At 43.5% G+C, this 14045-nt stretch overlaps 1 protein-coding gene across 1 annotated transcript; it reads right to left on the bottom strand.

Moving 5' to 3' along the window:
- Positions 1-305: 305 nt before the first annotated feature.
- Positions 306-12187, bottom strand: DMRTB1 (DMRT like family B with proline rich C-terminal 1; the record flags this gene model as incomplete). Its single annotated transcript, XM_080623246.1, has 5 exons — positions 306-555; positions 5335-5431; positions 8542-8686; positions 9939-10171; positions 11791-12187. 5 exons carry the CDS (start codon positions 12185-12187, stop codon positions 306-308), a joined length of 1122 nt encoding a protein of 373 aa, XP_080479372.1.
- Positions 12188-14045: the final 1858 nt, after the last annotated feature.

The following is a 14045-nucleotide window of genomic DNA, read 5'->3' on the forward strand; positions in this document are numbered from 1 at the left end:
GGCACGCGATCGGGCCGCGCGCCGTTCATTAACGCCCGTTAATGAAGGGACGGCCCCGCCCTGCTCATTAGCGCCCACTAATGAAAGGCTGGCCCCGCTCGTCCCCCTTAACCCGTGGTAGGGTGAGTACAGGCCGCTGTGAGGGAGCGGGGTGTCCTCAGGAAGAGATGGCTGTTCGCTCCCTCATAGCCCAGTGCTCTAAGAGTGCTTCGAGGGCAGGGTAAGTGACTGCCTTGGTACGGGCCCTGGGCTGAGGGGAGGCGGTGGGGAGGGTCGCCGGGGTGTCCTAACTGTACTGTACCCTCTTACTGCAGGTTGGAACGGTGGGGCCGTGTTGTGCCTGTCGCTGTGGGAAAGGATGCAATGACACCTCCTTTCTTTACAGCCTCTGAAGTACGCAGTCGCTGAAGTGTGTTGATAGTACCTTGGTCTTCAAAAGCAAAGTGGTGTGGTGTCTGCCACTGTGTGGATACAGCCACTGGACAGTTCCTGGTGGTGGTGATCACCTGCTGATGATGGAGAGGTGGCTTTCTCCTCTGTAGGTAGCTCCCAGACCTGCAAGGAAACACAAGTGCAGGTTATGATTTTCGTCTTCCTGTAGAATATTCTTTTAAGTATGCTTTGCTTCTTTAGATTAAAAGTATTTATTTTTTTCCTTTTAGCTTTGTTTCTCTCAGTCATTTGCATGCTATTGTTGCTCTGGCCATGACAGTGTATTTGAGGAAGAACAAAATACAGGTGCAGACTGGGTCAGTAAGGAAAATTAACCAGGCAGATATGGTCTTTGCAGATCTTTCTACAGCTTTAGGGGAATGGGATTACTGGCCTTGTATATGCCTTGGAAAGAGAGGCAGGAAGATGGCCAAAGTTAGAGAGATTTAAAAGCAAATCTGTAATCCTAGGGCTGGGGAGCAACAAGAAGTAAAGAACCATTTCACTGTGGCAAGGGGGGTTAGAACTAGATGACCTTAAGGTCCTTTCCAACCCTAATGGTTCTGTGATTCCTTGTGAGACAGTGCATGAGGAAGAGAATGTAAAAAACTATCTGCAGGTACAGGAGACTTGAGCTGCTTGAATGTAAATTTATGTTTACTGTTGGAAGAGCACAAGAAACAGTCGATTTGCATCTTGACGAAAAGAACTCATTTCTTAACGGGAAACAGCCTATCATAGAAAACTAGGAAGGTGCTCCCAGGAAACTATGCGTATGACTTATTTAAACCATGTTTTGTAAAAGGAAGTGTTTTGTATTTGCTTTAACTTGTGTGGCCTGGGCACTTCGGAGTAGATTGTACCAGTAGAACTACAAACCCCTGACAATAATTAGTGAACAAAACCAGAAATGCCTCGACTAAAGACAGGTACATAGAAGAAAAATGAAAATGGTGTGAGATCACAACTGGCCCATCATTAGAGCCATAGGGGATCACTCCATGTAGTCAGTAGGTTGCCAGTAACGTTGCCTCCAAAGCTGAGGGCAATATCCAAAGAGCCAGTGGGAAGGGCCAGCAAGGGGAACAAGAGGAAAATATTACCTACTCTGAAAGAAGAAATACCAAAATAAGCCTGGTAGTTTTGGTGGGTGTTTTCAGAAGTGTTCTCACCTAGGCTCTTCAGGTCTTGGTCATGTATAAGACATACCTGGGTACAGGGGGTGAGTGAACCAGCACATCACTGCCTGGTCATCTATGGTGGATCTGGAGCTTTCTCAATGGCCTGGGCTAGACTAAAACACGCAGTGACACTCTGGTTTCAAGAATAAGTTCCACACAGTCTTTCTTTACATTTGGATTTCTCCTGTACATTCTGGCAAGCAGAGACATAACTCTGTGACTAATGCTAATGTTGCAGTAGTAAAATGCTGGGCAAAAAATAGGAAAACCAGGCCCACTTGCCCATAAGAATGATTTAATTAATGTTTCCACTGTTCCAAAATAGGTATGTTTCACATCATAAAGAATTTTTCTGTCAGGACAATTATTTTTCTCTTAAGGGGAGGGAGGATTCTGTTTGCAGCAACCTGACTTTATTGGTAGGGAATTAAGTATTTCTTTGGACTGCTGTTCAAAATTAATTCCTCATTAATGTGGAAAAACCAGGCATAAGTCTGTGGTGGATTCAGTGGTTTCCAACCGGGTGCATCTAACTCAAAGAAGAAAAAGAAAGGATATGGATTATTATAATTACTGTCATATGAAAACCTGCTTCAGTCCAGATGTAGAAGCTGATAGCATAGGAGTGTTAACGTCTAGAAGTCTGCTGCAAGGCAACAACAATGAACCTCACGTATGTTTGCAGAACGGACATATTACGTGATACTTCTAGAATCCCTTGGGTTTGTTTTCTCTTTTCCAAAGCTCCTGAAGAAAATGCACATTTACAAGAATCTGAGGCTTTGGAGAGTGTCACAGACACCTCTGGATAAAACTTGGATCCTACACTTGCATACCTAACCAACGCTGTCAACTCTACCCTTGCAAGTAATTCCACTAAAAGTAATGAAATTAGTGGTGTGAGGAAATATTGAAAAACCACTTCCTTATTTCAGGGTTTCCCCTTCAGGGTACAAACAAAGCCTGTTGCTCTGTGGTGACCTAAGGGCTTGCAGTGAGGACAGAGGATTGACAGAAGTGTCAGGAATCACATCTTCAGAAGTCTGGATCTGTTTAGCAAGGGAGTCAATCCTCAGAAATCAGAAAATAATAGTGATGACAAATGCTATGTGCAGAATTCCTCCTGCAGTCAGCAGCAGCTTGCATGCAGAAAGATTTCAGAAGCAGTTATTTTAGCTAACTTTCATTTTTCTTCCCAAATTTTATAAATTTGACCAAAAGTCTGTGTAATTAAGGCTTTAATAAAAAACAATAAAATTCTGGGATGATTTAGGCTGGAACCAACCTCTGAGTGACTTGTGTAATCCACATAATTCTATTTCAGTCCAAATTGATTTAATTATCCCAAAGTCATTTATTTAAATAAATGGAGTCAGAAGAGTTTAATTATTGGAAACATTGGTTGGCACTAAGTTTGGAATTAAAATTATTCACTTTGAAGTCCTTAAGTGTACAATATGACAATACCAGTCATCAAGGAACATTTTTTTCCATGGTTAAAAAGGACAAACTGAGCATAAAATGGGAGAATGGAACTTTGAATTAACCATGTAAGAAAATTCTTCCTGTCAACTGCATACTCTTACCAAGTCATTACTCTTCCATTCAAAGATAGGTGCAAGAACCTCCAAACTGAAGACTATTTTTGGACTCCCATTGTAAGGCAACTCCTTCATCTCTTTGTTCAGTGGCCTTTCTCTGGCTCTTCTAAGAACTCAGTATATCCCTCTGAAGATGAGCACTGGTCTGCAGCACTGCAGTGAGAGAGATCCTACTGAAGTGCCATACTGTCATTCAAACAGCCAAAATAAAGGCTTTAGTTCACTCACTGGTAATTCAAAGAGATGGAGGAAAACAAGGAGTTTGGCTTGGCAATCTGGAAGCAACAGAGAGAAAGTAGAACTGTATATGCAGTGTATCAACAATGGCTGTGGGTTATAGTCAGTGAAATGGGCTAAAGTCCATTTCCTTTGAGATTTAAGGAGTAATGTAACACTGAATATGACTTCAGAAAAATATCTGGCAAGGAGACTATTCAACCATGCATCTCATACCTTACTATTTCCTTAAATCTATATATTATATATATAGAAAAAACAATCCTCTCTACACAGAGGATCCTGCTTTGTGGGTGCTGCTGGTATTTCTATTTGTAGATTATTTTATTATGAAAAGAGCTTTACTCTGTCCAGACACCTCAAAGAAGTATCCAGAGTTTCCCAAGCAGACAGCAGTTTTAAGAGCAGGTTTGGGACGCTCCTGGGAGAAACACTCCTGTTGTAAATCTAGTATATAACAACTTGTACATCAGATTATTTGCTATAGATACAGGTGGGGTTCAGTTTTTCCTCTTGCCAGGTCTCAGTTTGCCACTTTTACTTTTGACCCAAAATGCCAAGTGCCGGAAAGCATTCCAGCAGATCAACTGCATTGAAAAAAATAACTGAGAAGCTTAGTACAATTACTTTACATCTTGAGCAAGGGCTTACTAGTACAAGCAGCAGAAAAGAGAGATGTTTATTTTACTGTGCTCACCACGACAGAAGCAGTGAAAAGCTGTAGAAGAGAAATACTGAAGCCTAAATCTCTGTCCAAGTTGTTGCATAGAGCTGGTCAGGGCAACATCTGACAGTTGGCTAGAAAATCATGTGTAACTATGCAAGCCTCAAATCATCAAAACCACACCGACAGTTTAATGTATCTTTTTTTAATTGTACAAAGTCCCCCCCCCCCAATTATTCAAACATTAACAACTGATCCACTTAATATGAAACCAATTCCTCTAGGCAAAACTGTAGAGCAATGTACCTTTCATCGTTGATAAAACATTATCGTATCAATTTGACTAATTATTTTCCTAAATGGTGTTTTGTCTTAGTTTCCTAGGCAATCTCTCCACACCTTTGATACGCCACAGTGCACTTCCAATATGCATGTATAAAGCTGTCTGCATGAGCCCTTTAGAAACAAATAGCTGTTTCATTTCAGCTGTACCAAGTTAAACAACATTGAAATTCTGTATAAAACATCAAGTACATTTAAAATGTTGAAGCCTGTGTTTGAAATCAGTCTGTCCCCAACCTGAACAGAAGGTGCTTTAAAGGTGGCTCACCCAAAAAGCAATGCAGAGGCACTGGATTTCAGCCTGCAACCATACCTTGCAAATTCCTCCCATGTCGTTCTTGACAAGCACCCACTATTCCCACACCCTGCTGAATCCAGTGAATCATGTTCCTAGGCAGCCAAGTAAATTGAGAACTCAGACTGTCTTCAAGCACCACATCACTTAACTCTTCCATAATATTCAGAACCAGCTTTTCTTTACAGCAAATTGATACACAAACATTTTGACTACTGTCAGGAACAGGAGAAGGCTATGGAATGTACATGGTCCAGAGACCTTACTCCAAAGTCAGGGAGCAAAGGAAACAAATTCAGAGTCATAATCATTTGCTGCTTCCACCTGTTTAAGAAGGAAGGGATTTGCCATGGCTCTGGAAAACCTTTTTTAAGAACAAGGGCTTTACAGTGGTAGGGAGGCAGAGCTGTGCGCCTGGTAGCTCTACCATGATCATAAAGTGAGGCAGGGGACTAACCCCCTTCTCCTAGTGGTTGTGACTGCTCAATGACTAAGTGTCACTCTACCCTCATGTTAACTAACACCCTCAATAGCACTGCCTGCTACTCAGCTCTTCTCCAGCCCATTTATTCTTTAGCATACATTTTACGTTCTTCATCTTTGCTTGCTTCTTCTGGGGAAGAAGATGCTTGGCCAGGTTCACGAACCACCCCTGAATCCTGACTGTCAGCTTCAGTAGCTGAAACACAAGAGTAGAGAAAGGTCAGGGTTAAACATGAAGACACAAGCCCCAAACCCTGTATTTCCATTTGCATTATACTCGGTATCAATCACATTTTCAGTTTGTTTTCTAGTGCAGTTAATTAAAAGGTGCTTGACATCAAGAGCTGCAGCTCTGCGAGCTGACATCCTGCACTTCAGACAGCAGCTGATTACTTCAGCCATGCTTAAAGAAATGTAGCAAGAGTGCTTCAAGATGGCAAGTGTTGAAGCTTCACTGGAATAGGCTCTTTTGCCCACTTAACTGCAGTGATTCTATGCCATGCATTTTTAACACTCCTGTGAAGTCTTAAAGGCTGTGACAGACGTGAATAATCCCTTCAAATCCAACTAGGAATTTTTATTTTATAAAGTATTTACTTGCCAATTTGAATGAAAAGCTTCCTCATTTCCTCACCAAGGCGACTTGGGGATTTGTTTGTTTTTCTGTGGTTTGCTCTTTCAGAAAGCCAACCATCTGCAATAGGCTCCATCCTCAGATGCTCTACTGGCTCTTCTACTGGACATAACTTGTGTTTATTTTGTCAAATTTCCATACTGTTACTAGTCAATACTGGATTAAATTGTGTAATGACATGGCCTATACTTCACATCACTGTTGTAACCTTACTGGCGTCAGTCATTCAACTGCAGTGAACTGTTGACTCAAATCTTTCTGGTAGCAGCTTCTAGCCTTAGAAAACCTTTCTCAAACAGGACTTTTTATTTGTCTTCATCCTGGATTCCCTTTGGGGCAGAAATCACAGACATTTCACCAGTTGTCCCCTGCTAGAGTTTTCTATATCCATTTTCCTGCGACAGTTTTGCAAGACAGCTGATTTCACCTCTGTTCCAGAGGTCACTCTCTTCCCAAGTCTGACTGCAGATTTGACCCAGTGCCTTTCTTGGGGAAAAAAGATAGGATGCAATCTTAAAACACTCCTATCCACTATATGTTGTTTTTCAAGCATCTTGAATACCAGAATCAAAGAATTAGTAATTTCACTGTAGCTTGCCTCTGCATCTGCATCTTCTGCTTGCAGGCTACTTTGTGTATGACCTCATGCAAAAATATCCTCCCTCACTGGGTGACACTTCCAAATTACTGCTTACCCCAGAGCACAAATGCAATGTAGTGGAATTAAATTGTACTTTCTCTGTAGTACTAAGAAAACCGGATTGTTCTCTGAGCAGCACAATCCATGATGCATTGTTTCCAATGGCTTTGTGCCTGGGTTGTCATTTCCCCAGTGTGTAATAAGGGCTGAGATCATTAGATGGCATTTTGCTCTCTGGGGGGTGCTCTTACAACCTCCCTTCTCTATCTAGTTGCCTGTTTTCACAATTGTTTGGCCAGTACAACTTCACTCCACCAATACAGGTCTGGATTTCCTGTGTTTTCCTCATGCAATACCACTACTTCTCTCCATGTCCCTCATGTTTGGCTCCTACTCCCAGTTCCTTCCCATTCCCACACACTTCAACAGAATAGCTGCAGCTCCCTATGTGTTCTCTGCCATTGCAGTTTCCACCAGATCTTTTGTCCTCTCCAAACCACAAACCCCATTAATCCTCACATACACTTTCTGGTTTGCCTGCCAGCCCTTGTTTTCCTCTCTTCCCTTCAAACACAGCCCTATAATTTCACCAGCATCTCCTACATGCTGCATTGAAGTCCTAATGCCTTTGTGAGTATCTTAAAGTAGCTTTACATTTCTGTGATGTCTGTACACACACACACTCTGCTACATTTTTCATATTCCCCTTATCCATCACATCTCCTGCTTACTTTTCTTTGGCTTCCCAGCCAGACAAGAAGCAGGTATGCTCCGACTGCTCTGGAGACACGTGCTCACTGCTGGCTTGACAGGCAGGCATTTGGTTGTTGGCCAAAGTACACACACGTCAGTCAGGAATTGAGTGCAAGCTGACAGCCAGCCAAACACCACGACATGGCTGCAAACAAATGGTTGTGTGGGAGGCATCTGCTTCCCTTGCAGATAAATATTGTGTAGGCCTGTGATCACAACAGATATGTTTGGCTGAAAATAACTAATGGGTTGAGAAGTTATGAGAGGACTGACATTAACAGAAAATGAGACTGCGTGAGCCTTATGTTGTTGAGAAACCAGGCCAAAAAAAACCCCTTAATTGTATTTTGTCCCACATAACCACCATCAGCATCTTTTCAATTCAAATGAGAATTATTATACTGTATTTCTCCTTCTTCTTATACAAGAGATTTTTCACTGGGTGACTATTGTAATCTGCTTCATATATAGATTTACAATCTTTTATTCTCATGTTCAAGAAAATAAATGAAGTTGTATTTATTTTTGTGCCTTTTCAGAAAGAAGTGCAACTAAAACTGGCTATTCCCTCATCCAGTGCCAGTGATTAATTCTCTGAGCAGTTCTACCCTCTTGTGGTCACAGCCAGCTGCAGCCAAATGAAGAACTTGCAAATATAACCACAACTATGTCCACATGTAGGCGCAATACACGAAATAGACCCCAAAAGAGAAGGGCACAAAGACTTAACCTATGCTGGAAATCTAAAATCCTGTGAGATTCAATAAAACAAGTCACTCTTTCATTGACAGCAATTAAAATGTAGGATTTTTGGATGAGCAAGAATTTTTGTCTTATTTATGCTGTTAGTCCTCTTTTTTTTTTTTTTTTTTTTTTTTTAACATTTTGTCTAAATTGAAACAGAGCCAAATAATTTTGAAAACGTGTCCTGCAATCTGGCTATTTAGAAAAATATTTGCATTTTGCGAACATCAACAGCTCATATTCTGGAATAGCTCTGAGTCTTGGGGCCTTCAGCGTCTGCGCAGGATTGAGGTGCTTGTCAGCTGGAAAGCCTGAGCATGTCAGGCTGCTCCCCCTAAGTGAGCCCATCCCAGAGCTAGACAAGCTGGCAATCCTTCCTGGGACTTCAGGATCTCAGTCCTGCTTCTATCACAAGGATCCGGGAGCCTCTGTGGACTAGCTAGAATTGGGGTCTCTTGGAGCTTCCACATCTGTGTTTAGATCGTGAAACCTGTTTGAAACTGGATCTCCCAGGGCTCATCTCACACTCCCTTACCCTGTGCTTCCCTGGTTGTTTCAGCCAACACGTTCAGTGAAAGGGGAGGTGGAATGTAATGAATCCCTGGCAGAAGACTTGGTGGGATGAACTGAGGCAGAGGAGCATAGTATCCTTGGTGTAAATCTCCACCTCCGTCTGGAATCTGCAGAAACACATGAAGAAAAGCATCTTCCATCTAAAGGCTCTCTCCAGGATACATCTGCAGTATCAAACAATTTCTGTTTCAATTTTTACCTGTGAATATTATTTTTTTATCCATTTTCTGGCCATATGCTGCCACATCCGTGCATGTATTGCCAAGTGCAAAGCCTGTGTATGGTGTAATGTGCTGAAACGGAGAACTAGCAGCTTCTCAGACTATGTCATAGCTGAAACTGTCCTAAGTCCTTGTCACCTGTCACATCCTATTAGACCAGTTGGTTTAAACCAGGAGGAAGCTCACCTTCACCAGTGACCTGGTACACTTGCCACTGAACAAGTCTGGAAGTCTTCATGCAGCAGAGAGGCAACCTAGGAAAATGCTCCTTGCCATCATCTCCATGCTAGTTAATGATTCTCCTCTGAGCCCAGGGAAGTGAGTGGCTCTACCTCCCACAGAGTGCCCAACAGCCAGGGTGCCCCACAGCCCTGGTCTTCTGTGATCACCAGACCTGACAGAGCGTGATAAAACTTACTCCACATGGAAGGAGATATTCCCATCCCCCAGGAACACTAGCATGAGAGAAATAGGGGCATTTTTCTCTTGGATCTGGCCATGCACCCTGGTACAGAGAACATGTGTGAGATCTTTCCATCTATTTCAGAAGAGTTGAAACTGAAATTCAAACCCACATACAGAGATGGTTTGGACAAGGCATTGTGTGTAAGAATAATTTATCTGGAGCTCAGAGTGCTGTGAGCCATCCTCTTTCTCAGTAACCCCTAAGATGTGACAGGGAATCTGTTTTTCTCTGCAGCTGTGGCTAAGCCCTGACACTCTCCCTCCCCATTAGATGTGCCCTGCACTGAGGAAGAAGAACCTCCCAATGTGCATTCTGTGCCATCTACACTGGCACAACACGACCATATTAAGTGTCCAACTGCCATCATTCCAAAAGGCTGCTGCAGATGATAGCAGGATGTGTAAGCCCCAAAACACTTCACAAGATCTGGCCCCTTGCAAGTTCATGGGTTTGCTTTTCTGGGTTCACATCAGACTATTAACATCACCATCTGCTAATGTTTTCTTCAGCATAACATACCAAAATGCTATGACGTAATGCTATGATAATGTTATATGTATATATATAAATGCTGTGATAAGCAGAATAACTTTCATGGGTACTTTAACAGCAAGAAGGCAGCTGAAAGTAGACAGCAGTGTTTCCAGAGGTAATTGAAAGACTGCTACTTACTGACACAGAAGCTGCATTCCCTGGCCTATAGTTGTTAGGAATGTGTCGGAAACCTCTCTGAAGTTGTATCCCTGGAGGTGATGATGCTCCTCTACAGCTTGACTCACTGATTGCAAATCCCATGGGAAATGGGTGGTAAGGATATACCCCAGAACACCCAGGGTACACTTTTGGAGGTTCTCTCTCCAGGTATTCTGTTTTGACCATGAATTCTGGAGGAAAAGCAGAGTGAGCTAGGAAAAATGAGAGAGGAACAAATAAAAGCATCCATGTAATTCTGTGGAGTTCAGCAGATGTAGCTGCAAGACCAAATTCCACTCCTGGGCAGGAGGTTCCAGCCTTTGGTTTCATGTTTAGTTCCTCATGAATTTATTTTGTCATTTTTTTAAGGAACTAAGGAAAGGTGCAGCAAATGATCCTGTAACACAGGATGATCAGTGTTCTTTTCTATATGTGCCTTGTGAAGCTACTCCTTAGTGAAGAGCTGGGTGCAGAATCTTACTCTTTCACTACACAAGCAACAGCAAAGCAACATATCTTAAGGCTTTTAACTCTAGCAGAACTTAAACCAAAAATCTACAGAAAGGATATAGCTCTAACTTTAGTCCTACCTATCACTTAAGTTAATTTACAGATAAAAGCCCAGTTTCAGGGACATACACAGGCAATTTCAGATGCAGAAATCAGTTATTTCCTTATTTTTTTATCTTGCATCTGGAATCTCATATAGGCTCTCTGAAGTCTAAAAACACAGAGAGTGGTTATTTGAATACAAATAGGGTCTTTCTTGTCTGCACCCCCTCCTATTGGTACAGAACTGGAAGAATTTGCTTTGAGAGTAGGTCAAGTTCTGGAGTACTAGAATTACTACTATTTGTCCCTCACCTTTTCAGTTGGTCAGCAGGTTAAAAATGTTATTAAGGGAAGGACTAAAAGGCACACATCCATAAACATAATTTTCTTAGGAAACAAAGCTGAAAAGAAAAGGGGGAACTAGATGTCCAAAATGAGTCTTTCCTCTAGGCTTCTCAGAACAGCATTTTGTCTTGCAGGCTTCCAGCTCTCCAGAGGCTCAGACTAATGACTACTGCACTCAGTAGGGATTTCTGTGAAATTACTACAGTAAATAGTAATAGCATGAAGTTACTGAAATAAATAGTAATAAACAAGACAAGTCACATGAAAGACATTAAAGAAAGCAATTTAAGAGGTCACTGACCATACAACTATTCCACCTGCAAAATCTATGCTCTGCCCTTACACACCACATACCCTTTTACACCAAGTGATCCCAGCCAAGTTCAGACTGCTGCGGGAATTAAGGCCAAAAGGTCTCTTTCTTTTAAAATGCTATCATAAAATGCTTGCTTCAGGCAACTGCAGCAGTAACTTCCCCATTTACTGAGTTTTTTAGCAGTTTTGTTGCTGGAGGCTTGTGCCTGTGTATTCAGAAACAGGGAGACAGCACTCAGAGAAGATGCAGGAGCACCTGCAGTGCACATTGGATCTCAGTTTGGTTTCCCTCTCAGACTGATTTCCCTCTTAGAGAAAAGCCACTTGATCAAGCTTCAACTTTGCAATGAGCAGCGAGGCTCAGCACATTGCTCCTGCTGCTGCAGAGCTGCATGACTGCATTGCAGACCCTGCAGGAGGGAAAACAAATGCAGGGTTGCATGTTCAACATGCAAGCTGGGTACCTGAGGAAGGAAAGCAGGAGAGACAGCATGAATGGTTCTCAGGAGCCTAAGGAATCAGAAGGTGCGACCTGCACAAGGGGAAGTGTTTGACAGGGGAAGAGGATGAATGTGGAAAGATGTCAGACAGGGAAGAGGCTTTGGGGACAGGTCCTTACCATAGTCCCAGAAGGCAGGGCCGCTGGGAGGTGGTGGCAGTGGTCCCCTGCATGCTATGCCTTTGCTGTTGCTGCCGGTGGGGTGGGCGTCCTTCATCCCCTCATGGCTGCTCTGCTCAGGAGCACTGGCTGCCCCGGAGCCTTCGCTCGGAGGAACAGGCCCAGCGGCTGGCCCAATAGGGGGGTCAGGTACCTGCTGCCTCAGGGCCTTCTGAGCCGCCATGATCTTCTGGCGCTCGGTGATGAGGGCACACTTGTCGCACAGGCAGAGCTTCCAGCGGCAGTGCCCGGCATGGCCCTTCACTGGCACCACGAAGCCATGGTTTCGGCAGCGGGAGCACTTGGGTGTGCGCAGTGTTGCCTTCACTTCCGCAGCTGCTGCCTCCTCTGCCTCCATGTCACGCCGGTCCCGGCTAATCACCCTGAAATGGCTGGGCCAGCTCCTCAGGGCTCTTATATAGGGCATGGCCGCTGCTACCCCAGCATGTAACAACCTGGGCAGGCGGGGCAGGAGAGCCCATGGCGGCGGGTGGGGAATGCCCTGCGGCACAGGAGGTGCCTCGGCCTCGCTGGGCTCCCCTCCCTCAGCCGGGAATGGCTGTACCTGCTCACCTCCCCCTGCAGCCCCTTGGTGCAGGCTGGACCCAGACCTCAGCCATGGGGGGCTGGAGATAAAGAGATAAAAGACTGTGTCTGCAAGAGTTAAGAGCGAACATGCTGCACGTTTTGGTACATTTCCCTCTGCCCGTACATGCAGAGATGGGGAATTTTGGGCAAGCGGGGTGTGCATGGGACAGAAATGCAGTGTCCCTTACAATTTGCCTTAAGTGATAGGTTTCCCTTGTAGCACTTTAATATTTGCACTCACTTTCATACCTCTCATGCATTTACTTGTAATATGCACAGGGTTTCAGTTCCGTTTCGTTTCTAATTTGCAGCATGCTTCTCTTGATCAGGAGGGAGTGACTGCCTCAGCAGAAAAAAAAAGACTGCTTTCATCATTCTGTTTTTCCAAACAAGGTACTAAGATGAAGGTGGAAAGCATGTCATTGGAAAGACCTGTCTCCTTCTCTTGGAATTCCTTATTCTCTGAAAACAAAGGCAGGCTTACAATTAGAAATGCAGGAATGCTTCAGTTCAATATTGCTTAGGAAGTACTTGTTATTTGTTACTGCTGGTAGCTACAAAACCATGGTTTACACAGTAGCCCATTACCAGGGAAAACTCTCCACTGTGCAAGGTAAGGCATGGCAGTGCTGGTTTTTCTCGCATGTGCAATAGCTAATTCTGTTTTAAAATCCTGAGATTTTAAGAGAGATACATTAAAGAGAATACCATAAAAATAAACCACCAAGTAGCTGTCAGTTTTTTACCAGTTAGTTCCAAGGGAAGCAGGTAACATCTATCTGCTGCTCTGAAACAATTCTAACATGCAACAGAGTATGTTTCACAGCAGCCTTGCAGACGCCCTTAGAGCAAACCTTCCTGCAAAACTTGGGTGCACCCTCAGTATCTGGGGGGGTGGGGGGGGAGGGCATACAAGGCCAGACTTGCTCTTAAGTCTTTGGGTTCAGACCCAAATCCTCAAATGCACAACATCCTCAGATCAGCCAGCCTGCAGATTTTGCTATTGCATTTGCAGACTCTTTGGTAGCTGCTGTTTGTGCAAGGCTTTCAGCCATGCCTTTGCACCCGTGCATTCGGGGAGCCCGTGCAGGAGAAAGGCTGAATCTACCCAGGCACACAGCCGGTCACGTAAGAGAGACCACAGTAGTGCTCTGTAGAAAGCGGGTGCTGGACTGCATGCACAGCACCTCCTTTTCTGAGTGGCAGGCAGCAAAACACACATGCAAATGCAAATATAATCAGCTCACTGTACTCCATTGCAGATCATTTTCTCCAGAAGACTTCCAAACACTATCTAGAAAGCCAGCTTAATGTGCATGGCTAAATATATCTGACTATTTGATCTGTAAATGTTATCATTTCTTCCTAGTTGAAAAAGGAAACTTGGTTGATAGGCCTTCAGTAGAAGCTACTCTTAAATGCAGCCTTGAAGTGCTGCTCGCTTGTGCCAGCGCCTTGATGTTCCTGTAATCATTCTAAATATTGATTCTGTTTTAAGTACAGACAGATAATATATTCCTAATTTTATGCTCCATATTTTTTGCTGTATGTTGAAGATGTGCATGTTTAGTTGTAGAATGAAAGGGGATGGATGATGCGTTTTAAAAAGCTGTAATTACATCTTTCCA

This window comes from Psittacula echo (genome assembly GCF_963264785.1).
Source record: "Psittacula echo genome assembly, chromosome: 7".
In the NCBI taxonomy this organism is placed as follows: Eukaryota; Metazoa; Chordata; class Aves; order Psittaciformes; family Psittacidae; genus Psittacula; species Psittacula echo.